We start from the raw sequence: 27,248 nt of genomic DNA on the forward strand, positions 1-27,248 counted from the left end.
GCAGAGCAATACACCACATCGAGCCAACATGGAAGGACCTCTGCAGCTGCAGAACACCCTCCGAATCGTATCAGGTGTATTGATTCAGATCCAAGATTCTGCTAGGCAGAGGTCACGATGGTGCAAGCGTGGCGGGGTCGTGCAGGTGGAGTGGGGAGGAGGGAAATGTGGGGATTTGGGGGTTGCGGAGTGGAGATTATAAGGAAGAGGAACCGAAAGGGTGTGTTTCTCAGAATAAAAAGTCGAGAGAAGCGAGCAGACGGTATCAGTGTCACGGTGAGGAAGGTGCAACGTGACCCTGGCTCATTCTCGTTCATCCGGCAGACTGCAGGGCATGGCGATGGCGTGGATCATGGTCGGGTTTTTTTGTTGGATGTTTCCCCGAAGTGCAGCCTCACCACCACCACAGCCTCACGTGGGAGTTTGCCCCAACGAATTAAATCCCAACCTCTGGGTGGACGCACAGAGCACCTGCGAGAACGAGTGCACCGTTGACCAGGTGAATTGACCATGTCCCGCTTGTCACATCGCGACGAACAACGAGGGTTAGCTCTCAATGAGGGACGTTTTGGGGTCTTGATCAAAACGAGTGCATGCCGTCGTTCTTTTGGCCAATGTGTAGGCCATTGTGGAGAAATATAACGTCTCGACTTAAATTGCTCTTCACAGGAGACCTTTCGCAATTTCCTGTCCTGAAAAGCGTCATTCTCACATCGCTGTCTAATTGTCGGCGACCAGGCGCGTCTCCAATCCTCTGCTGATAGATCGCAAGTCTGTTGTCCTGGTGACAAAACCCCCAGTCTCTGGTTTCACCCATTTTTATTATAAACGAGGCTTTTAAAAAAATGTTTGCTTGCTTAACAACACTGGTACATCACTTCACAACGATGTTCCCTTAAGCAAGAGAGTAAACCTTCATAGTAGTTTGAACAAAATCGCTATTTGTCAAATTATTGGGAAATTTGATGCTTTTCCGCTGCCGCCCTTGAGTGCATTCCAATTACCTTGAGAATTCCCGGAATTCCCATGTGAATGCATCGCCTTCCATACTCATGCACGGTGTGTGAACTTGGGGATTACATTGCTCACTATGGAGCCAGTCTTCAAGCATGCATTCAAGCTTCCATTTTCTGTGCACATCCTTATCCTGTCTCAACTTTGAGACGTATTGACTTAGCAGCATGCACTTGTCCCTTGCCTCCGTCACCCGCAGTTCTGCAAGAGCTTTGAGAAGTGCTGTTTGAATGTGTGCGGCTCCAAAAGCTGTGTGGCAGCACGCTTTGCGGACAACAGGCATCCTGGTGGACCAGAAAGCATACCTGGGACTGCGGAGGGTGAGACAGCTGTGTCATGTCATGCATTCCTGTGCACACAGCAGGGTTCACGGTGTGAGGTGTGGCAGGGAAAGCCTGTATGCCGGTGTCGCGACCGATGTGAGAAAGATCCAAGCTTCACATGTGCCTCAGATGGGCTGATCTACTACAACCGATGCTACATGGATGCCGAGGCATGCATCAAGGGTGTTAGTCTTACTCTAGTGCCTTGCAAATATCAAGGGCCTTTTTCCATAGGAAAACTGCCATTGGAGCCCACAACTTCTCAGCCTGTAGTGGCTCCAGCTGCCGCTTACCCACCAGGCATCTCACGTGGAGAGCCAATAGCACCAGCCATGCTTGCTCACCCTCGTTCTCAATCCGTGCTAAATGGTGGCACTGTGAGCCTACAGTGTGAAGTTGGTGGCCATCCACGGCCAGATATCACGTGGGAAAAACAAAGCGAAGATCATCACAACCTTATTATGCGACCTGACCACCTCTATGGAAATGTGGTGGTCACCAACATTGGGCAGCTGGTCATTTACAATGCAGAGGAGAGTGATGCAGGAGTGTACACATGCACAGCTGGAAACATAGCTGGTTTAATCCGTGCTCACTTCCCACTCTCTGTGATCTCTCATGACTCTCCACCTGGCTCTGGGTCAGTTCCTGGAGGTGATTTGCGATTTCCTGATGGCATCTGCTCTGTTACTGCCGTTCAGACATCAACACCATGTGGTGAGAACAAGACACGGTGGTTTTACGATGGAAAGGCAAATGCTTGTAGCACAATTACAGATAACATTGGTGTGTGTGATGTCAGTGAAACACCAAACCGATTTGCAACATTTGACACATGCTGGGCAACTTGTGGACGGAGTGCAATATCATGCGAACTTCCACCTGTGCAGGGTCCGTGCCAGGATTGGGAGCGCAGGTGGGCCTACAATCCACTGAGCAAGGTGTGCCAACGCTTTGCATTTGGTGGCTGTGAAGGAAATGCGAACAATTTCCCAAGCGAGAGGGCTTGTGCAGAGTACTGCCCAAAACGTGTACGACCTCGCCACTGTAGGAGCTGCCGCCCCCGGCACAAGATTTCCACAAGTTTCTGCCGTGGTGACTTTGCAATCATCGGCAAGGTCACTGAGCTCGTGGTTGAGCAAGACTCCGGCTATGCACGCTTCACAGTGGATGAGGTCCTGAAAGATGAAAAGATGGGCCTGAAATTTTTCAACACGAAACACCTTGAGGTGACCCTGGTTCGAGTGGACTGGAGTTGCCCTTGTCCAAATGTTACGGAGGATGATGGTGCCCTCGTCATCATTGGTCATGTGCAGGATGGTATGGCAGTGCTGCGGCCCCACAGTTTTGTTCGTCCTGCAAGTGACCGGAGAATAAGGAAACTTCGTGACCTCATGGAGAAGAGAGTATGCTAGTTGACCAAGTGCATCATTGATTAATAATACGTATAATTGACGTTCTTCACACTGTGGTTAAAGTATTTGTCCGTCAGATGCAACGCAAAGCACAACCCCTTATTCTGCAATTTTCAAAGGTATTTACTTAAAATGCTTCCACCTTGAAACCACTCAAGGAATGCAAGATCCTCACTTTCTCCACCCTGGGTTTTTTATTCTTTATTTTTTGAAACCTCTGTGAAACGTTTAGACTCTTCAGTTTTGACTCACTTGAGCGGTCCCGATTATGTAACAAAACTGACTTTATGCACTTCAGCAGCCCGCATTGCTGTCACACACTGACTTTGAATACTGGTGCTGTCTCATCAGGAGATGGATGATACAGGGTTTTAACCACTCGACGATGTTTTTCCTCTCCATCCTTAGCCAATCATCATGTTTGTCAGGTTGATGGACATTTTTGTTTCTTGACAAATGTAGACATGTGAGTACCACTTATAACCTTCATAAGTGCTGTCCTTTTTGGAGTGGGTGCTGGCTTTGTGTCAGACAAGCAAAGGACATGGCTTTTTTCCAGTGTCCACATTTTAAAATTCCAAGAAGAAAGCAAAGAAAATGGAAGTTATTTAAGACAGTAGGAGTGCAAACGTTAGTATAAAGAAGTGTTTGGGAAGGATACAAAGAATTGCTTCTTTGAATGTAGACGACTTAGGATATCTTAATGATTTGTTATGAGTCAAATGGATGTATGTTATGTGTTATGAATGTCTCATGTATTGAATTACACATGAAAGTGGTGCTGTGGCTTGCAACCCTCACACTTTAGAGGTGTACTTGTCATTGCAAAGAAGCATTACCGGCATGTTTGTTTCATTGTTGTGCTTATGAATGCTCGTGAATTTGTGTTAGTGTCATAGCAAAATGTTATCTGTCAAAAGAAACAAAGCCTTTACAATAACTATACATTTCGTTATAAATGTTGTCCACTGAAGCACCAACCAAGAGAAATATTCAAAAGACCTGGTAATTTGCCAAAAGGATAAAATAAAATTACATGGCAATTTTAACTAAATACATATAAATAATTTCAAGTGTTTGTGGATTTGTACATTACTCTTTCACAGCCAAACCGTAGCACCTGGAGACCCCAAATTTTGGGTGTAGGTAATGCAGAATCTGGACAAGGTTTGAAGCTCCTGCATGTTGGCCTTGAAGGCCGAGTCTGCGATAAAGTTTATATATTTGAGGCCAAAGTCCACTATAAAGTTTATATTGGGATGTGGGGTCAGGCATTGCTGGCACCGCAGCCAAAAGGTAACCACCATGAGACCAATAACTCCATAGTTTTTCAATGTCTAACACGTCCGAAAACCCCTGTCGGAAGAAGCCTATCATCATGAGGGCAATAACTCCATCGGTTTTCAATGCACTGCATGTGCCGGAATCCCTACATAGTTTTTCCCTGTGCAGTCGGGTACCCCCACCTAGTGTGTGTATGTACGTATGTATGTGTATATATATTTATACATGTATACATATATATATATATATATATATATATATATATATATATATATATATATATGTATACATATATATATATATATATATATATATATATATGTATACATATATATGTATATGTATACATATATATGTATATGTATACATATATATGTATATGTATACATATATAAATGTATATGTATACATATATATGTATATATATATATATATATATATATATATATATATATATATATATATATATATACATATATATACATATATATATGAGTATGTGTTGTGTCTCCTACATAACTCCAAACCATGACACTGAGCAGCCTGAAACTTTGCATCCATACTAAGAAAACTCCAAGGAAGTGCATGAATGAAAATTTGGTGTTTGGGTTAATTAAAATACCCCTTTTGAAGATAATTAACGGCTTTATTGAATTGTATCCTTCATGAGTGCATCCTCGGATTCCTCACTCTCCCTTGACGGGGTCCTAATTTGCCATTTTTGTGGCCTGCTCAACAATGCCTTGACTTGGAACAGGCTGCAATTATAATTTATTTATGATAGTTTTTTTTTTCACTTTCCTCATTCATATTATTGAATGCCTGTTCATCATAGCTACGAAAAGATGGCTACATTGTAATGCTTGTAAACACCTGGTGATGCCAGCATTTGCGGCTTTGTTTAATTTCCGCACATGCCATAACCCTCGAATCTCTTAAACTGAGAAGAATTACAAAATTTAAGCTCCAGAATTAAACTTAGCAGCCGTTCCGACTGCTAAAAAATGTGCTAATTTGTCTAACTAGTGCAGGCCCATAGGTGCGTGCCTGTATGTGCAGCTTCGTTCCTTCACTTTCGTAAATGACGACTGGATTGGGGCATTGTTTCAATTAGATTGGACCAACCGTATCATAAATAGCCATAACTTGGGAAACACCTAGGAAACATACTCAGGTCCCCAGCGTCAGTTGTGACGTCATATCAAACGAAGAAGAAGAAGAAGAATATGACCTCCCCTCTCTCTCCCCCCCCTCTCTCACCCCTAGTCTCGCCCCTCCTCTCTCCCCCCTCCTCTCTCGCCCCTCTCTCTCGCCCCTCTCTCTCGCCCCACTCTCACCCCCCTCTCCCATCCCCTCTCCCCTTCCCCTCTCTCACCACCTCCTCTCTCCCCCTCTCTTGAATTGTGACGCCCCTCTCTCTCACCCCCTCTCTCCCTCCCCTCTCTCGCCCCCTCTCTCACCCCCTCTCTCACCCCCTCTCTTGCCCCCTCTCTCCCACCCCTCTCCCCCTCTCTCCCTCCTCCTCTCTCACCCCTCTCTCTCCCCCCTCTCTTGCCTACTCTCTCCCCCTCTCTCGCCCCTCTCTCCCACCTCTCTCCCCCTCCTCTCTCCCCCCTCCTCTCTCACCCCTCTCTCTGTAAATGTATTCACAAATGTCTACCAAGTACAACAATTAGTTCAAACCTTGCGAAAAACAGCTTTCAAACCCTTGGGAAAATTCAAACCTTGGGATTAATTTATAATTTGAACAATTAATTCAAACCTTGGGAAAAAACAGCTTTCAAACCCTTGGGAAACAGCTGTTTCCCTTGGGAAAATTCAAACTTTGGGATTAATTAATAATTTGAACAATTAATTCAAACCTTGGGAAACACTTGGGAAACAGCTGAAACGGATGAAGAACGATATCAAACCTTGAAAAGGCACATACTCAGGTCCCCAGCGTCAATTGTGATGTCATACTGAACGAAGAAGAAGAAGAATTGTGACGTCAATCGTGCAAAAAAAACAAACAAAAAACCCATTAATTGTGACGTCATTCGTGAGGTAATAGCACCGTGTCCTGTCATTGGTTGACTGACGTTATTGGTCATTATTGGTTGACAGACAATATATGTCGTTATTGCTTGACAGACATTGGTCATTGTATCACGTTATTCTTTTAATTACTGCCAATTATTGTGCTATTATTAATATGCTGTTATCATTATTCTGAGATATCTTTGGGAAAAAATGGCATGATAAGGTGGAACGACACTTCAGCTGCGATATATACACCTTTCCAACACTGAAAAAGCAATAAAAATGGCCGTAACTTGGGAACCGCTCGTCCGATTAATATGAAACCTTGAAAAGGCACATACGCGGGTCCCCGGAAATATTCCTGGCAAGTTTCAATCAGATCGGACCGGTGGTCGTCGAGAAACGGTGGTCGCAGACAGACAGACACACACACACACACACACACACACACACACACACACACACACACACACACACACACACACATTGCTGGAATTATAGATACATTCAGACATAGTTTGATATTTTTGGCATCTCATGATGGATTAACATGATGGATCGGCAATCGCTAATCGCTTGCCAAGCCAGCTCTTTAAATATAATTTGAGTGTGAAGGATCGAATCATGTAGATTAAATAACTCAAAATCTGGAGTGAAATCTGAAAATGTTAAGTTTTTTGTGGGTATGTGCCATTGTCAATCAGCTTGCTACAGCTTGCAAAGCCAGCCGTTCCTTATCGACCATTCAATTGGAGTGCTTGTTTGAGTGTTTAAGCCACTTGCAGAGCACCCTACAGTCAAGAGCAGTGCAGTTCATGTCCTGATCATAATGTACAGTCGGCAGTTGCTACAAGGTAGAGGTACATATGGGTAGATTCCCATCTGTATGGGGACTCTCCGTGGGCATGTGTGCATGTGGGCATGCAGGGCGCCGTGGTGTCAAAATTTCATCCCGTATCTTATGATGATGATGATGATGATGATGGGTGGTGGAGGTTTTAACTTTTAACCTCGGCAGCGTACGAGCGATCACGTTTTCCTTTGTCCTCGTGACTGTTTCTAAAGCAAATGGTTATTTTATATGAACCGAGTGTGCTTTACAAACGTTATATGGCTTCTCTTTGTGAGTTTCAAAGCAAAATACATTTGATAACACCCAATCTCCCAGCCATTTGTCATATTAACATACTTTCTAAATTACTGAGCCAAATTCATTTTCTACTAGTCGTGATTATTAGCAGCTTTTTCTAAATATTAATGTTTATGCACATCTTAAAATGTCTACAATGCAATGTTGTTTTCAAAAAATTGTTGATTGAAATTCCTCCAAAGCAAGGGTGTAAGCTACTCAAGGTTTTTGGGTTTTACACAGTACATGTAGTAGTCACACTGACTCCAATCTGCCGATTCCCGAGTGTGTGTGCTTGTTCATGAAGCATCACAGTTTCTCTCTGCTAATTACCTTCCCTTCTCTCTCTCTCGCTCTCCCTCTCTCTCTCCCTGTCTCCGGGACATGTCCATGCGATGTTACATGTCTGGGCATTGTTGATCTCCAGATGGTGTTTGTGTCCTTACCTCTCCAGATGGTGTTTGTCTCCTTACCTCTTCAGGCGGTGTTTGTTTGTCTCTGGACGTGTCCGTGTTTGTCTCCGCACATGTCTGGGCGGTATTTTTCTCCAGACGGGAGTTTGTTTCAGGATGTGACAAGGCGGTGTTTACGTCCGGACAGGCGTTTGTCTCCAGACATGTACAGGCAGTGTTTATCTCCGGACGTGTCCTGGCGGTGTTTGTCTCTGGGCGGTATTTATGGTATGACTGATAGAAAATGGATTTCAGATATAATTTTGTTTCCATCTTCACCGAGTGGCCTTTTAGTTTTTCTGATGGATGAACAAGAAGACGCATCCAAAAAATGAGGGGTTATTTATATCTTTTTGTATTCAGTCAATGTTTGTGGAAGAGCAAGAACACTGAATGAATCAGGACACAACAGAACAAAAGGAACAGTACATAGAGAGTGTTGAAGGATAAAATAGAGGGTGACTTGGACAAGCATTGGGTGTGGATAGGAATGAGAAGCAGGACAGGATGCACGTAGTGGACAAGATAGATACAGGTAAGAGGTGCATGCTAAATATATAAATACTAAATTGTTCTGGATTCATCCATATTTTCAATTCAAATCTTTGTACGCTTGTATTAATTATTTAATAAATAAGATGTTCAGTCTTATGTGGGACACACATAATTCTGTTTGGCAAAAATGGACGCACATGGCAACACTCCCGCTTTTACCAAACCTTGCGGCAGCCACGTTGATGGACAACTCGATCTCTTACAAACGAGCTTGTGCAATTTGCGAAATGGTTGTATTTTTGAAAGCTCTCACTGGTCAGATCAGGAGAAGGGTAAATCTTTTTATGTTGTCCCAGCAATAAAGGCCTTGGCCTCGAATGCAGGTTAGACTTCGACGTGCTGAAGAGATAGCGGATCAAAGTTCTGCTGGGACAAAGGTAATCATAGTGGCTATCTGATCCTGTTGAGTGGATGGAAACCAAACCGTGCGAGAACATTGCAGTTGGTGGACATTAAAGATCCGACAATGTCCTTTGTAAAGAGTAGGTGAGCTATCACTAGTACAATGACCAAATGCCAAATTCATGACTTAACTACTGCTGGGAGAGGGATGACAAACCACCCAGCATGACCATTGGCCAATAAACTGCTTCACCAGAACCACCAATCTGTAATACAGAGTATGATACATCAGTCATTGATATATATTGTAGCATCAACGGGTCAATTAATATCGGCCACCGAAGGCTACTTTCTCCCAGTATGTGATTGCCCCCTGTGACCTTTTCCTACGTTTTTACATTTACAAGGTCGGTCATAAAAGAACTACGTTTTTACAACAACAACACCAACAACAATCACTGGCAGACTAAACACTGCCTTCCTGGTTTCATAACTGGAAGGCCATGCCCCTGAGGTTCATGGCTGGTCAGGGTGACGTCATAGGGAGCATGAGAGGAAGGAGGATTGAGGGAGGAATGTAGTTGGAACAGAGGGGTCTTCCTTAGGCTTCTTCCTCGGCATGGACAAAAAGCTGCATGATTCTCGTTGTTCGTGCTGGTGTAAATTTGCTTATGTGCTGGAACACGGTGCGAGCCATTGTCTGTTCAGCTAAGTCACGAAGTTTGTGCGCTTTGGGAGGAGAAGAAGAGAAGGAGAAGAGCACATCTCTCAGGTCGAACTTGGCAGTATCCCTTGTTGGAGGACCAAAGAAGAAGACCACACCATTCGTGTGATCGGACCTGGTACTGAGAGGGAGCGGTGTTGGCAATTTTGATCGTGAGAAGGAACTGTAACGGCAGCTTGTGCGCTCTTGACTTTGAGGACCAACCGCATGAATTGTCTCACGTGCATGGCCACAGGGTGTCTGTCACATCTGGTGCATTTCCTCCACTCAGAGTGACTTTGCGCCACTTTTTGTGCATTTCCTGCATGGTGGCTTTGAGGTTCGGTGACTGCCAGGCTCCTAAAGGTCATCTCTGGATACAAAGCTGAGTGCCGGCATAAAGGGAGGATTTTCTTTTATTTTTATCTTTCCCCTTATCTGTTTTTTGTGACTGAGTGGGGATGTCTCAAATTAGGATTTAGTTTTACCTCACTCATTGAGTTATTTTCATTATCACTCTGATTTATGTTCATTAAACCATTATTGTTGAATTTCTTTGTGTTCGTCTACTCGTGTGTTTGAGAATAAACCCGTGTGCTTCCGTTCTGTTGGGCGCCCTCGCAGCTTCCCATCTCGCACACATTCTAATCACCAGGAATTTCAGCTGTTTGCCTCCGAGTTGAAACCATTCAGCTATCCGTCCAGGCTGGTGTTAACAGCGGTGGACATGACAATGTGTTGTCCTACATAATCACATCAAGATGGACTAACTACTCGTATACAAACCATACTACTCTATACATTTCTATCTGGTCTCAGGCAATATCTTCCCCCTACAAACCTAACAATATATATATATATATATATATATATATATATATATATATATATATATATATATATATATATATATATATATATACATATCTTGAGGTACACTACATGGCCAAAAGTATGTGGTCACCACACATAGCCGAACCCACCAATTAGAAGGGGTGTCCGCATACTTTCGGCCATGTAGTATTTTTCATGAACCAACATGGAAGCCAAAAAGCTTCAAAGTCACAATATGGATGAAACAGTTATGTGTTGCCCCGACAAGCCCCAATAAGGGCAAAACTAGTCGGTAGCTTTGTCTTTCACCTGCTTGTTGACAGCATTTGACCTTGACATTCTTGCAGTTTGAGAGGCCCTTACTGGTTTGCAGTCATGATGTTGACGTGACAGTATCATCTGCTCATGGTAACATATCTCTTCCGCATATCTCACGTTTGTCCAGGTCGGAGAACTTCAGCAATCGCATTTGGAGAATCCCTGACTGCTGAAAACAACGGTGATGCTTCCAAGTTGTAATGATGGGTGGGGTGAAACACAATGTGTCTACGTGGCAGATGGCACTCGTGGGTTCCAAATATGATCTGTTTTTCTCATCAATCACAGTTAGAAGTTTAACTAGTATATATTGTAACGTGTCGACCTCAGGACACCACAGCGAGTGCACCGATAACCCAGAGGGCATCATGGCAGAAAATCTATAAAGACACCAATGTGCCCTTCATGGTGTTTTAAGGGTGAAATCAACAAATGACAGGAGACAGAAGGATAACGTCATAAGAAATCTAAAGTAATAAATGGCAGTGTGTGTCAATCAGTCAGTCAGTGTGTCTCCTCCCTAACTCCAAAACTATGAAACCGAACAGTCTGAAACTTTTATGCATACCGAGGGAACTCCAATCTTAATTGAAATACCCCCTTTTGAAGGTAATTAATGGCCTTATTTAATTATCCTTTATCCTGGCTGCATTCTTGGTCAACTCCTTTGTCAGCCCGCTCTTCCTCGCTGAGGTCTGAATTCGCCATTTTTTTTTTTTTGGCCTGCTCATTTTGTTTTCACACATGTGATAAGCTCTAGAATCTCTTAACCTGAGCCGAATTTCAAAATTTTAACTGCGGAATTGACCTTAGCAGCAGTTCCGACTGCTATAAAAGTGCTCATTTGTCCAATTCACACATTATTTGACATTCCGGGCATCTCCAGGTGGTGTTTGTTAAAAGTGATTGAAAATCCCTTGCCAAGCCAGCCATTCCTCATCAAGTGGGTGGAGTTCTCAAGAGTTATTGAGAGGAAGGAGTTCCTTATCAGCCATTCCTTATAGATTACGGATTTCTTGGTAGCTGAGGAGCTACCAAGATTACGATTAATCTTACAGTCTTGGAGTCTTGGATTAATTACAGTCTTGGAGCTACCAAGATTACGGATTTCTTGGTAGCTGAGGAGTTTGCGAACAGGCTGAGTGGACACTTGGGGGGTCTGGGTGCTTTGGGGGGTCCTGAAGAGTTGTGGAACACCTTCAAGACCACCGTCCTTGATGTTGCCGGTGGATGCCTTGGAGTTCACTGCAGGGCAAAGAAGAATTTTGTCTCTCAAGGGACACTGGATACCATTGACCAGAGTCGCAGGGCCAGGCTGAATGGCAGAGCTGAGCTGTTCAGGGAGCTGAGGCGTAAAACTGTACGTGCACTGAGGGTGGACAAGGAGGCCTATGTGCGAGGAATCTGTGAGGGGGTAGAGCATCACCTGTGGACAGGTGATTCTCGTCCCGCTTACAGGGGAATTCGCGCATTACGTTCATCCAAGCCCATCCCTCGGAGCACTGCAGTTCGAGCAGAGAGTGGTAGGCTCTTGACAGAGGAGTCTGAAGTGAAGGCCCGCTGGGCCGGTTACTTCGAGCGGTTGTACCAGGCTGATCCCCCAGCTGTCGAGTTGGACGTCAAGGGTGTTACAATCCCTGTTGCTGACCCTCGAATCAACTGTGGTCCACCATCGCTTGTGGAAACACGGGCTGCGGTGAACCAGTTGAAACGGGGCAAAGCTCCAGGGATCTGTGGCATCCATGCCGAACTTCTCAAGGCTGGTGGAAATGCTGCACTCGTGTCGTTGCATGCAGTTTTGTGCTCTGCCTGGAACACAGGCATCATCCCAACTGACTGGAAGAGGGGCCTTGTTGTCCCTCTCTGGAAAGGGAAGGGTGATCGCCAAGACTGCAACAACTACCGAGGGGTGACGCTGCTCTCAGTGCCGGGCAAGGTCTTTGCTCGGATAATTCTTGATAGGGTTCGCCACCATCTGCTTGAGCACCAGCGTCCAGAGCAGTCAGGCTTTACACCAAAGAGGTCAACGATTGACCGTATCCTTGCACTTCGTGTACTCACCGAACGCAGACGAGAGTTTCGGCAGGGGCTGCTTGCAGCCTATGTTGATCTCTGTAAAGCGTTCGATTCAGTGAATCGGGATGTCCTCTGGAGGATTCTTGGTCTTCGTGGGGTGCCACCGAAACTGATCGATCTGATGTCTGAACTCTACTCTGGTATTGAGAGTGCTGTGAAGTGTGGTGGTACCGCCTCTGACTTATTTCCAGTTGTTACTGGAGTTCGTCAGGGATGTGTACTTGCCCCCACACTTTTCAGCACTTGTATGGACTGGATTTTTGGGAGGATGTCGGAGAGATCAAGTTGCGGTGCATCGTTTGGCAATGTCAAGATCTCGGACCTTGATTTTGCAGATGATGCAGTCATCTTTGCGGAGACTTTAGACATCCTCTTGGGGGCCCTCGAGGTGCTGAATGAGGAGTCGGAGCCGTTGGGATTACGGATTTCTTGGGTCAAAACAAAGATCCAGGCTTTCGGTGACATCTTGGATGCTGCTGTCCTGTCTGTGTCTGTTTGTGGTGAGGATGTTGAGGTCGTGGATAGATTCACTTACCTTGGCAGTGATATTCATGTCTCCGCAGGTTGTGAGCCGGAGGTCAATAGACGTCTGGGTCGGGCCTGGGGAGTCATGGATTCACTGGATCATGGGGTGTGGCGCTGCTGGTACCTGTGCGGGAGGACGAAAGTCCGAGTCTTCAGGTCCTTGGTACTTCCAGTCTTGCTCTATGGGTGCGAGACTTGGACTTTGACCAAGGATCTGAGACGGAGACTTAATTCCTTTGGTACCAGGTCTCTTCGGAGAATCCTTGGCTATCGCTGGTCGGATTTTGTGTCCAACGAGCGGTTGCTGAGAGAGACTCGGATGAGATTTGTTACCTGCATAGTCCGTGAGCGTCAGCTGCGGCTGTATGGACATGTGGCTCGTTTTCCTGACGCTGATCCTGCTCACCAGATTCTCTCAGCGAGGGAGTCTCATGAGTGGAGGAGGCCAGTGGGCCGACCACGTGCCTCATGGTTACAGCAGGTTGACCATCATCTCAAGGAGATGGGGATGGGCCTGGCATCTGCCTGGGGGATGGCCAGACGGAGGCCCCTGGAGTACCGGCGGAAAGTGGACGCAGCGACGCGCTGTTCTGGCACATGCTCCCATACCTGACCTGACATTCCTTATAATTCAGTTTTGTTGGAGTGCTTGCTTGAGTGCCTCAGCCACTTCGGGAGCGCTGTACCAGTTACTTGGATCTTCGTTTGCAAGCCATGGTGATACATGGCGAAATTACCAGCACTGTCCCTCTGCACAACACAATCAAAAAGACTGTACATCAATTGACCTACAAAGTTGAGACCCCACCTGCTTGTGTTGCACCCCACGGTGTCATGCAGTGCCAAGCTTGCTGATCCTTATCAATGGATGAATGGAGAGAAAGATGGATGGATGGAGGGAGGGAAAGAATGGAGGGAAGAAATGATGGATCATATGGAGGGAAGGGATGGATGGATAGAAGGGATGGATGATTGACCAAAGCGATGTTTGTAAGCCATGGCAACACAGTAGACGGTGGTGTAAATGACGGTGTTTTTTTATCACAGCTGTTGTCGTTTTTGAAATTAAAATGTTGAGTGATAATGTAAATGAATTACATTTCTAGCAGCACTTCGGAGCAGACATACTGAGCACCACCCAGGGATGCTTGGAGACACAACCCCCTGGCGGAGTATTTTAGAGGTTATGAGGGGAGAGTTGTTTCCATAACCCAAGCTCATTGCAGATGTTGCAGGGAATGTAATGACAGACGAAGGAACAGCAGGTGGCGACTCATTAATTTATTCATTCATGATTCATTCCTTACACCTTATGTTCACTCTGTGAGATTGGCGTATCATGTGTTCATGAACAACTTTGAAACTGGCTGTGAATCTACTTTCCATCCCATCCATCACTCCCCTCCATCCCATCCATCCCTCCCCTTGATCCCATCAATCCATTCCTTCCCTCCATCCATCCATCATTCCCTCTATCCTTTCGTTTGTCTCCGCTCACCCATCTCTCCTCCCTCTCTCCCCCTTCTTCCAACTTTCATGAAGTGATAAACAATGGGTGGCTGTGATAAGTTCCCACAGGTGGTTGTGTTGTGGTTTGAAGATGGTTATATTGTGCTGTGGTGGTTGTGTTGTGTTTTGAGCCTGGAGTGTCAGGGAGTGTGTGGGTTGGGCAGATGGGTACTTTTGTGGTGGTCGCAACTGCTGCTGGGTTTGATTCCATGGTTTTCATTTTGGGATTTGGCTCGGGTTGAGAGATTCTGGGGATTATCACATTTTGGTTGTAAAATGTGTGCTGAAAAATAAAGGCATGAAACACTGGTGTCTCTGGGCATTTATAAGCATTTTACCACCTCTTATCTTCTCCCAACCAAAACCACAATCTTTTCTACCCCCATGAATCCACCCCAAACCCACCTCCTTCAATTTCCCTGCTTTCCTTCCTGAAAGTCCCTGTCACGTAAGGACCTGAAAGTCCCTGTAGTGTCCATCTTGTTTATCACATGTACCCCACCCCATCCAGCTCCCTTCCACAGATCCCCTAATGTCTCTGTTCCCTCCTGTTTTGTCCTTCTCTCTGACACCCCTCTTGTCTCCTGCTCCCCTTGTTGTACGTTCTGTGTGTTAGCTCTCATACGAGCCTCGACATTGTATACAAAACAAAAAAATAATTCAGCTGGAGTGCGATGGTCTCGAGGGTCTCTTGGACTGAGCTGGCTTTTGGAGTTTGGACTGCGGGGTTGGGTTTGGCAGCAAGTCTGGCTGCTGGAGGAGTGTTCGTTTGTCCGGTTAGCACGTTCTTTGGCACTCTAGGTGTCTCCAGACAGTGTGTGACCCCTTCGGAGAGATCCAGTTCCAGAGCGGATAAAAAGGGTGGCAGCTGCAGTTCGAGTCGCATACCTCAAGGGAAGCCCATGTTATAATGTCTTTAAAAACGGTATGTGCTGTTAGAAAGTGACGGGTGGTTTTGTTATTCTGTTTGATGCATGGTGGGATATTTGATGTTCGGCACAGACAGGGTTGGGACAGCAAACTGACCAAGGATGAGCTTTCATGAAGGATAATTATATAAGGCCATTAATTATCTACAAAAGGGGTGTTTAAGTTAACTCAAACACCCAATTGTCACTTATGCGCCCCCTTGGTTTTCCATTCGTATGCATGCAAAGTTTTCGGCTGCTAGGTTTCATGGTGTTGGAATAATGGAGGAACCACACACGCACATACATTGACTGACTGACTGACACTGACACACACTGACATTTAATAGTATTGACTGTCACATACAACCCATTGCTTCAGTGATGAGAGTATTAAGGGTAGGGGGGTGGAGTAAGAGGGGGGGGGAGAAAGGAGAGCAGGAGTGGAGGGAGAGAGGATGGAGGGAGGAAGGTGCAGGTGGGGAGGTCAAGAGGAGGAAGGGGAGGGAGAGAGGATGGATGGGAGGGGGAGAGAGAGAGCAGGGAGAATGGATAGAGAGGAGGTAGGAGAGGGGAAAGGGAGGAAGGAGGGGTTAGGAATGAGGGAGGGAGGAGGAGTGGGGGAGCTATGAAAAGGGAAGAGTGAGGAAGGGGAGGATAGGGAGAGCGACGCCTCACCAAACGTCGCTATACACTTCAAGAGGGGTTGGGAGCGAGGAGAATGGGGGAGAGAGAAGGGGGAAGGGGATTTGGGAGGAGGTAAGCATGAGGGGAGGGTTCTCGACTTGTGTTTAGTAGTGGGACTTGTGGGGAAAGGGGGTGGTGGTATTACAGGATGAACGAAATGGGGTACGTTAAACCAGCATGTGGAGACTGTCGGGAGATGTCCATGGGGGTGGAGAGGGGAGATTGGAGGGGGTTTGGGAGGAGGTAATCTTGAGGGGAGGGGGAGGGAAGAGTGATAAGACACGCACAAATGGCAACATTTTCTTTTTAACCACCAGATTCTATATTAAACCGGGTGGGAGAAATTAATACCCACGCTCTCTACCTTGCAAAGGCTTGCCTGCATACATGCATGCTCGCAATGCAGCGACTTTTGCACCTCTCTGGTCGACTCACTCCTAATCTGATTCCATTGGGGGGAAGTGGGGAAGCAGTTTTATATTCAAAGCTAAACAGTCAGTCCTTAACAGTCCCCATAAAGGCCCGGTCACACCTTGACGTTTTAGCCAGCGATGGCAACGTATTAAAATGTATGTAAAACGCTGGCTTACGTTGAACTTTTGATGTTTTTTTTTTAAGATTCGTACGTATTCATAGCGACTTGGTCTTATGTATAACGCATTGGTAACGGACACAGAACGTTTCATTGTGTTATAGATAACTTATACCAACGAATGCTGAACCTGTTGTCGGCCTACACAACCGATGCCCAACGATAGTCTAACTTCAGCATAGCGCGTTGCACGCATCGCCGACGATGTCGTGACGTAGCCTATTAAAAGGCTGACGCACAACGATTCGAATCGTAACTGCCGTAGAAATGGAAGTGACAACATCGCGGTCACACCTTGGCGATCTTGCCAGCATATGCCGACCTAAGAAAAATGTGTCTAAAACGTTGGGGGCACGTCAAATACGGTATGAGTAAGTTTGGTATACGTGAGTAGAACGCTAAAGTACGCTATCCTACGTCGTAGTAAGTAGAGTACGTCAAGAAATTTTAAACATGTTCAAAATTTTACGACGTACTCGGCGTATGACACACGTTCCACATGCGATGGGGATAAGTTTTACACACGATATGTGGACGCTTACACACGTCCAAAAACGCTACTTATAAGCTACTCATAAGTCGAAACACGTCGCGGTAATGTCTTTTTTACGCGAAACTTATTTCTAACTTGTGTTTGACGTGCTTTGAACCAATTCTTTACGTAGTCCCAACACACATCGACGTATGTAGACGTATTCCAATGACGTCTTCCGGTCGACAAAAAAAAAAAAATGAATGTGTTTCTAGGTTACAACTGCCATATAAAGACGTGTTCCCAGCGGTTTTGGGAATTGGTATATAAAAATGGTGTTCATAAAAGGGGAACCCAACAGTGTTTTCGAGTCCTTTTTGAGTTGATGTCCATGTCAGCAGTATCAGTATCAGTATCAGTAACAGTATCAGTATCAGTATTAGTAGTACTTTGTTCATGTTGGCAGTAGTAGGTGAGTGTGAGGGGGAGGGTGTGGGTTATGATGGATCGTCCTTGCGTCCGCGTGTCCACGGGTAGGTTCATAGGCTGCCACTCAACGATGTAAATGGCTGCATCTCCACGATTGAAAGTAGACGCTTGCGCTCAACAATTGGATTTTTTTACACTCAACGACATTTAAACTGTACCACTCAGGTAGTTTCATTGTTTACAATGAACGATTTAAATTGCTGTCACTCGCCTTTGTTTTTTGACGCTGGGGTTTGGAAATTTGAAGCATTTCTTCTGAACGTGTTAAAACGCTCAAACTCGACTATTTTAAATAGACGCTGCCGATGGACAATTGGAATCATAGCCAAGCTAGACATCGAAGTGTGAACATCCTCGTCATGCCGAAGAAAAGTTTGAAGAATGCTGCAAATAAGTGTCCTGGCCGTGGCTGTGGACGCTGACGCAAGGACGATCCATTATACCGACGTCTTTCAGCCTATGAGTAACTTAAAAGTAACGTCTGTCGACGTGTGGCAACGATCGCGTAACGTGCCAACAACACCTTAATCATAGGTTAGAAATACGTTTCGGGTACGCTAAACATTACCTCGTCGTGTCTCAACTTATGATTAACTTACAAGTAGCATGTGTTGACGTCTGTCAACGATCGCAGACCGTGCATACAACTTGTGGCCAGCGTAGCGGAACGTGTGAGTCATACGCCGGCATACGTCGTGAAATTTCAAGCATGAAAAAATTTGAGGACAACCGAAAAGTACAACGTTTAAAGCCAGCGTACAACGACGTATGGCAGTGTTTTTCAGCGTGCTCTCAATGTTATCAAAACTTACCCATAACGTATTCAACGTGTGCCAGCGTTTTAGGAAAAAAATTCAAAAATCGGCATACGTTGGCTAAAACGTCAAGGTGTGACCGGGCCTTAACAAAGGTGGAGGGTAAGAGGAAAGGGGGGAGAGGGAAGAGGTCAGAGAGAGAATGAGGCCAGAGAGAGGGATAGGGGTGAGAGAAAGGGATAGGGGAGAGAGAGAGAGAGAGAGAGAGAGAGAGAGAGAGAGAGAGAGAGAGAGAGAGAGAGAGAGAGAGAGAGAGAGAGAGAGAGAGAGAGAGAGAGAGAGAGAGAGAGAGAGAGAGAGAGAGAGAGAGAGAGAGAGAGAGAGAGAGAGAGAGTAAGGGAAGTGGGGTGAAACGGAAGAGTGTGGATGGGAAGAGGAGATGGGGGTGGGTGGCAGTGATTCCAGCAGATGATGCCAAGTTTAACAACCATCCGAAAGTTGGCACACAATGATTATTCACCCTGCCTGTAAAACACTGGGATGACAATTTATAGCTGGGTCAGGATTCAAGCCCAGGTTAGACATTCAAGCCCAGGCTTGACATTCAAGCCCACAGCTTAGAGCATGCGCACCTCTCATCTATTCTGCCATGATGTGGCGATTCACAACTGAAAACATTTTTTATTCATTGTAACCTTCTAATTGATTTTGCCTTCCTAACTCTGGTATGAAACTGCAGTATTGCCATTGAAGCTTGAAGAGCGTATGTCTGGTGGCTGGCTTATCCAAGCACTCCAACGAAATGGTTGAAAAAACTTTTAAAAACGAAACTTAAATTTTTTTATATGTACATTTATCTATGCTGAAGTGATGGTGGCTTAAGTGCTCAAGGAAGCACTCCAACAAAACGGTTGAGAAGGAACATCTGGCTTGGCAAGCATTTAGTGATTGCTAATTGGTTATATAAACACCATGCACCCGGAGATGCCTGCATTGTCAAACAATGTCCGGATTGAACACATTAACACGTTTTTTTTAGCAGTCGGAACTGCTGCTAAGTTCAATTGTTGAGCTTGAATTTTGGAATTCGGCTTAGTTTAAGAGATTCTCGAGGTTAAGGCATGTGCCTAAATTATATAAAGCCACGAACGCTGGCATCTCCGGGCGTTTATAAGCATTGCAAAGTATCCAGTGATTCATAGGTATGATCATCAGGCATTCAATGATATGAGTGAGGAAAGTTTAAAAAAAAGACTATCGTTAAGAAACCGTTACGCCTGTTCCAAGTCAAGTCATCGTTGAGCAGGCCAAAAAAAAAAAATGGCGAATTAAGACCCCATTGAGGGAGAATGAGGTGTCCGAGGATGCATGTGAGAGAGGATATAATAAAATATGGCTGTTAATTTTCTTCATAAGGGGTGTTTTAATTCATCGAAACACCCACTTTTCATTCATGCACTTATTTGAAGTTCCCTTAGTAAGCATGCAAACTTTGAGACCACTACATTTCATGGTTTTGGAGTTATGGAGAGGGTGCACGTGAGCGCGCGCGCACACACACACACACACACACACACACACACACACACACACACACACACACACACACACACACACACACACACACACACACACACACACACACACACACACACACACACACACACACACACACACACACACACACACACACACTCTGACTTACTGTCTGACACACGAACACACTCTGACATTTATTAGTCTATATTGGTGTCGCTGTGGTGTTGGTGTAGTGCGGGCATGAGGGGCCAAATACCCTCCTCCTCTGCCGAAGTTCCTTGGATATCCTTGCAAATTTCTGATTATCTTTTGCTGGACTGGTCCTTCTTGTAGTTCCTTGTCAGATTCATTTTCACACAAATTGACCAGTCAACCATCTCCACAGGATTAATCAGTTGGCTCTGTTGTAATTAATTATCACAACTTGACACAGCTACTTTGGACCAATGTTGGGCTAGGCTTGACATCGTGGGTTACCACATACACACTGGGCCAATGTTGCATCAATGTTTGGTTTTGGTCGGTAATAGATGGTTGTCCTTGTGACTACTGATAACGTTCAGCAATGCTTGCTGTTAGTTTGCCAACGACGGACCAACATTGTGAGTATAGTCACCTTTGAGCAAACATTGATCCAATGTAGATCCTATACTAGCTGCATAAGTTGCTGTTTATTACCCTCGCCACAGGACAGGGTGTTGCGTTTTGGTCTGTTTATTTGTCTGTTTACCTCCACCACCGTTGGTGGAAGGAGGTTATGTTTTCAGCAATGTTCATTTGTTTGTTTCTGTGCAGGATATTTCAAAAAGTTGTGGAAGGATTCGGATAAAATTTGGTGGTCAGGTTGAGTGTGTGATAAAAATGAACTGATGAGATTTTGGTGAGGATCTGGATCCAGCTACTAATTTTAATTTTTTTTTAAAGTGATTCCAACCATTGAGAGATAAGGCCAAAAACGAATCATTGTCAGACCCCACAATTCGTGAATTCGCTATTCACGGACCCCGTATATCTGCGGTTCATAAAATGTGACCTGTTTCAGCATTTACGGCCCTGTGCTTCGCGTATTCGCGATTTTTTTTTCACGCATTCATGGTCTTTCGTGTTTCCGGGGGTGTATTCGCGGTTTTTCCCCCTGCATTTTCATGGTTATTTATGAGCATGTTAGTGTTTTTTGTGGGTGTATGCCTGGTGTTGGCATAGTGGTTAGGGCAGCGGGCTTGGGATCCAAAGGTCCTGAGTTCAAGCCCTGTTGGGCTGCTGATTGAATACACCAGGGGGTTGACTCAGCCTGTCATCCTTCTGAGGTCGGCAAAATGAGTACCAGTGTACTAGTCCCGGTGTATGCCCCGGGTAAAATAGGTGTACCATACCCCTGTGTCGTAAGAGGTGACCAGGGTTGCGTCAGGAAGGGCATCCGGCTTAAAACCTGTGCCAAATCATTATGCGGATCATATGGATGATCTGCTGTGGCGACCCCTAATGGGAGCAGCCAAAAGAAGAAGAATAATTGTTTTTTGTGGGTGTATTCAAGGATTTTTGTGTTTTTAGCAGTTTTTCAAGGGATTTTTTATTTTCCCTCATGAATCACAAACCGCCGGGAACCTATCCCCCCTTTTCCATTCAAACAATGTCCTATTATTCACGGATCTCCATTCGCAGAATTGTTCAAGAACGTATACCCCGAGAATAGCGGGGTCCGACAGTATAGCACAATATCTCAAAACATTATGGACGGATTCAGACAAAACTCGGTGGACATGGGTGTGTGACAAGGAAGAATTGGTTCAAGTTTGGTGAAGATCCGATAATTTTTACAGTGATTCTCACAATTGAGTGATAGGACTAAAACCGATAATAAAGCAAATTATCTCAAAAGTTACGGGCAGATTCGGACGAGCCTTGGTGGACAGGTTGGGTGTGTGGAGAGGATGAATTGATTTGATTTTGGTGAAGATCCAAATCCAAATCTGAATACAAGATTTTTTTTTAATCTTTAAAGTGATTGTTCACCATTTTCAGTTGGGAGCCCAAAAACGAGGTATATGTGATATTTCAAAAATGTATTCGGCTCGATATGTTCTACTTCATCAGGCATTGCATAGCGGAGGCATGTGCTCCACTGAGTGCCCTTCTAGTTACCTCTGCCACCGAAGGAGGTTATGTTTTCACTCTTTTCTGTCTGCCTGTTTGGCTGTTTGTTACTTCCGAAATCTAAAGATTTCGTAAGTATATTGATGACTTCCGTCCTCTGTTTGTGTGTTTGTTTTTTTGTGTGTGTGTGTTTGTGTGTTTGTTTGGAGGCACGATAACTCGAGAACGGAGGAAGCTACCAATGTCAAATCACACCACGTGAATCAGGAGGGTGATGGCTAGCGCTGATTAGATTTTGGTCAAAATCGGTCAAAGGTCAAGGTCACAGTGAGGTCAAACATAATTCCATAAATTCATGTGGAGAAATGTAGTATTTTTGCTTTGGTCGACGTTATGAGTTCGTTTTAACTTCGATTTTAATTTTGTCTTTGGTTTTTCCAATTGCTTAGGATGCTTAACACTCGGTTGTCGAAATTCTGGTAAAAATCGGATGTTTTGGAGACGTTTCAGGATTGTATCAAAATATTTCACTCGCCGCGTCATGGCTCATCACGTGGTGCAGCGCGCTCGAGCAGATGCGTCGTTGAGTCACGTAAAGGTATTGTGTGTGCGCGCTGACGGTGTTTTCGATAAAGATGGTGTTTAAAAGTCATTTTTTATCCCAATAAAGGTTATCGTCACATGCCTGACTCGCTACGCCGTTGGATTATGTAAAGATTGTTGGTGGATCGCCGAATATTATGGTTTTGTAATTTTGATAAAATAATATAAAATAATTGCGTGGAGAAATGAAGATTTTTATTTCGGTCGACGTTACGATTTTTGATGGTTTGATACAGAATCATCGTAGAAACTTCTGGTTTGCGTCGCTACCTTCTCTGGAGACAGCTTTTATTCGACAACGTCAGAGGTCAAGTTGACGATTTCGAAAGCATCAGTCTATGACTGCTTGTTTGGCTGTTTGTCAGTTTGTTTGTCTGTCTGTGTGCAGGATATCTCAAAAAGTTGTGAACCAATTCGGATGAAATTTGGGGGACCGGTTGGGTGTCTGACAAGCAAGAACTGATTCGATTTTTGTGAAGATCCGAATCTGAATCTGGATTGGAGGCTTATTTAATTTTTAAGTGATTCTTCACCATTGAGAGAAAGGGCCAAAAATGATACATAGCATGATATTTCAAAAATGTGTTGTGCCCGATAGGTTCTTGTGTATCAGGCATTACTTGGCGAAAGTGTGCGCTCAACCAAGTGCCCTTCTCGTTTGTTACTTACAAAATCTAAAGATTTCGTAAGTATATTGATGACTTCCGTTTCTGTTTGTTACTTACGAAATCTAAAGATTTTGTAAGAATATTGATGACTTCCGTCCTCTGTTTGTGTGTTTGTTTGTATGTTTATGTGTTTGTTTGTAGGCAAGATAACTCGAGAATGGAAGAAGCTACTAATGTCAAATCACACCACTTGATTCAGGAGCGTGATGGCTAGCGCTGATTAGATTTTGGTCAAAATCCGTCAAAGGTCAAGGTCACAGTGAGGTCAAACGTAATTCCGTAAATTCATGTTTTGAAATGGAGTATTTTTGCATCGCTCGACGTTACGAGTTCGTTTTAACTTCGATTTTAATTTTGTCTTCGGTTTTTGCGATCGCTTAGGACGTTTAAAACTCAGTTGTCGAAATTCTGGTAAAAATCGGATGTTTTGGAGACGTTTTAAGATTGTATAAAAAAGATTTCACTCGCGCGTCATGGGTCGTCACGTGATGCAGTATGCTCGAGCAGACACGTCGTTGACTCACGTATGGTTTTGCGTGTGCGCGCTGACGGTGTTTTCGATAAAGATGGTGTTTAAAAGTCATTTTTAATCCCAATAAAGGTTATCGTCACATGCCTGACTCGCTGAGCCGTCAGATTATGTAAAGATTGTTGGTGGATGGCCGAATATTACGGTTTTGTGACTGATAAAATAATATTAAATAATTGTGTGGAGAAATGGAGATTTTTGCTTCGGTCGACGTTACGATTTTTGATGGTTTGGTACAGAATCATCGTATAAACTTCTGGTTTGCGTCACTACCTTCTCTGGAGACAGCTTTTATTAGACAAGGTCAGAGGTCAAGTTGACAATTTCATAAGTACCAGTCTATGACTGCTTGCTTGTGTGTTTGTTGTGTTTGTGTGTTTGTTTGTAGGCATGATAACTCGAGAACGGAAGGAGCTACTAATGTCAAATTACACCACGTGATTCAGGAGGGTGATGGCTAGCGCTGATTAGATTTTGGTCAAAATCCGTCAAAGGTCAAGGTCACAGTGAGGTCAAGCATAATTCCGTATATTCATGTGGAGAAATGGAGTATTTTTGCTTCGGTCGACGTTACGAGTTCGTTTTAACTTCGATTTTAATTTGTCTTCGGTTTTTGCGATCGCTTAGGACGCTTAAAACTCGCTTGTCGAAATTCTGTTAAAAATCCGATGTTTTGGAGACGTTTTGAGATTGTATAAAAAATATTTCACTCGCCGTGTCACAGCTCGTCACGTGGTGCAGCGCGCTCGAGCAGAGGCGTCGTTGATCACGTAAAGGTTTTGAGTGTGCGCGCTGATGGTGTTTTCGATAAAGATTGTGTTTAAAAGTCATTTTTATCCCAATAAAGGTTTTCGTCACATGCCTGACTCTCTAAGCCGTCGGATTATGTAAAGATTGTTGGTGGATGGCCGAATATTACGGTTTTGTGACTTTGATAAAATAATATTGAATAATTGCGTGGAGAAATGGAGATTTTTGCTTCGGTCGACGTTACGATTTTTGATGGTTTGGTACAGAATCATCGTAGAAACTTTTGGTTTGCGTCGCTACCTTCTCTGAAAACAGCTTTTATTTGACAAGGTTAGAGGTCAAGTTGACGATTTTGTAAGCACCAGTCTATGACTGCTTGTTTGTGTCTTTGACTGTGTATTAATTACATGAGCCGAGTACCCGCCCTATGGGTGATCTTGTTCCAAACATGCAACACCTTCTTTTGACGCTTAACTTTATTTGGGTGGTGTATAGGTAACTGACAGCAAAGTTCATGCAAAAACAAAAAAACCCATGAAGTTATGTGCATGAAGTAAAAACATACCAACTGCTTATAATTGAAAATACCTCAATGCACTGGGAAATGTGGGGACAGGAATACTGTACTGTAAATGGTGATGACTTGTAATACCCTTCCCTCCCTGGAGGCGGTGCTGTGTGATACATATTTACAGAGAGAATTTGCGTCCATCCCCTCCCCCTACCCCCCAAGACCATCAAAGATAAAAGACCCCTAAACACTGATTGGGGTCATGCTGATCCAATGTAGCAAATCTGAATGTAATCGGCCCACAACTGTAGAAAGAGTAGCACGACAAACAAATAAACAAGCAGGCATAGACTGGTACTGACGAAATCGTCAACTTGACCTCTGACCTTGTCTAATAAAAGCTGTCTCTCGAGAAGGTAGCGACGCAAACCAGAACTTTCTACGATGATTCTGTACCAAACCATAAAAAATCGAATGTTTGACCTCACTGTGACCTTGACCTTTGACCGATTTTGACCAAAATCTAATCAGTGCTGGCTATCTCCCTCCTGAATGACGTGGTTTAATTTGACATTGGTAGCTTCTTCCGTTCTCAAGTTACCGCGGATTAACGTAACGTAAAGGTCACACTCGACGGCCCCCCCAACTCGACAGGACGCCGAGGCGAGCGCGATGATGTCAGCGCGCACACGCAAAACCTTTACGCGACTCAACGACACGTCTGCTCGAGCGCGCTGTGCCACGTGACGAGCCGTGATGTGGCGGGTGAAATATTTTTATACAATCTTAAAACGTCTCCAAAACATCCGATTTTTACCAGAATTTCGAAAAACCGAGTGTTAAACGTCCTAAGCGATCGCAAACACCGAAGATAAAATTAAAATCGAAGTTAAAACGAACTCATAACGTCCACCGAAGCAAAAATACTCCATTTCTCCACAGGAATTTACGGAATTATTTGATATTATTTTATAACACTGAAATTTTTAAAACAGCCGTAACTCGACGAATTGACACACAAATTCCGCCGAACTTACCTCGATCTTCCAAACTCGCGCTCCGTCAACAATACCTGTGATAACTTTTCTCAAGTTATCATGTTTTGGATGTTTGACCTTGCTGTGACCTTGACCTTTGACGGATTTTGACCAAATCTAATCAGCGCCAGCCATCACCCTCCTGAATCACGTGGTGTAATTTGACATTGGTAGCTTCTTCTGTTCTCAAGTTATCATGCCTACAAACAAACAAACAAACACACAAACAGAGGACGGAAGTGATCAATATACTTACGAAATCTTTAGATTTCTTAAGTAACAAATACACAAACACTGATCCATGAATTATAATGAGGATAGGTGAAGAAGGGGGGAAGTGATTGTGAATTTAACGTTCCATCTTTATTTAATTTTAACATTGTTCTTTACAAACATGGACAGGAACAACACAGGCATGATAGGCCGAATGACCTTCTCATGCACCAAAGTTCCCTGTGTGACGTTGTTAAGAACAGGAAGAAATGGGGAGGGGAGGACAGAGTTGGGGGTGTGGGTGCATGCAGTTGGAAGAGAGAGATTGAGACGTTTGGGGGGGGGGCGGTTGAGGACTTGAGGTGGAGAAGGGGGGTTGAGTGCTTGGGTTTGGGGCAGTTGAGGACTTGAAGACGAAAAGGGGAGAGGATGACAGAGTTGGGTTGGGGAAATGGAGGCAGAGAGGGGACAGAGTTGGGATTGAGGGGTTTGAAGCTTTTGAGGGGTGGGGGGTAGGGGGGCAGTTGAGGACTTTGAGTTGGGAGGGGGTTTGAGGATTTGAAGAATGGTGGAGGGGATCACAGAGTTTGGGTCTGGTTGTGGGGTAGCAGAGAGAGGCCAGAGTTGGGAGGGGAGGGGGTTGAGGACTTGGGATTGTGTGTGTGTGTGTGTGTGTGTGTGTGTGTGTGTGTGTGTGTGTGTGTGTGTGTGTGTGTGTGTGTGTGTGTGTGTGTGTGTGTGTGTGTGTGTAGGGGGCGGGAGGGGGGGTGGTGACCTGAAATCACATTTTAAATTATGCAAAATTCCCATGGGCCCCAGATAGTTCAGTTAGGTCTTTTGGGTCTTCGAGGTATTTTGAGCTCTCTTGGTATTTTGTGTCATCAGGTCATTTGGATCCGC

The 27,248-nt window shown here is 44.6% G+C and overlaps 2 protein-coding genes across 2 annotated transcripts in view; one reads left to right on the forward strand and one right to left on the reverse strand.

The window, feature by feature from the left end:
• The window catches only part of LOC147022164 (uncharacterized), a 44,438-nt gene extending 19,161 nt beyond the window's left edge, over positions 1-25,277 (reverse strand). Inside the window, exon 1 of the mRNA XM_085892813.1 lies at positions 22,086-25,277. The gene's annotated coding sequence lies outside the window, so the exon portion shown is untranslated. The remainder of the gene's footprint in view (positions 1-22,085) is intronic.
• Positions 243-3,782, forward strand: LOC147022165 (WAP, Kazal, immunoglobulin, Kunitz and NTR domain-containing protein 2-like). The gene is made up of 2 exons (XM_085892811.1): positions 243-499; positions 1,214-3,782. The coding sequence occupies exons 1-2, from the start codon at positions 335-337 to the stop codon at positions 2,750-2,752; spliced, it is 1,704 nt and encodes a 567-aa protein (XP_085748937.1). The 5' UTR covers positions 243-334; the 3' UTR covers positions 2,753-3,782.
• Positions 25,278-27,248: the final 1,971 nt, after the last annotated feature.

This window comes from Eptatretus burgeri, chromosome 8 (assembly GCF_056783735.1).
Source record: "Eptatretus burgeri isolate ZD-2024b chromosome 8, Ebu_testis_v1, whole genome shotgun sequence".
NCBI classification, from domain to species: domain Eukaryota; kingdom Metazoa; phylum Chordata; class Myxini; order Myxiniformes; family Myxinidae; genus Eptatretus; species Eptatretus burgeri.

Coding starts and splice junctions, on each gene's coding strand:
- LOC147022165 (XM_085892811.1), top strand. CDS start 335: ATGGCGATGGCGTGGATCATGGTCGGGTTTTTTTGTTGGATGTTTCCC. Junction 500..1,213: donor ACGAGTGCACCGTTGACCAG/GTGAATTGACCA, acceptor CGTCACCCGCAG/TTCTGCAAGAGCTTTGAGAA.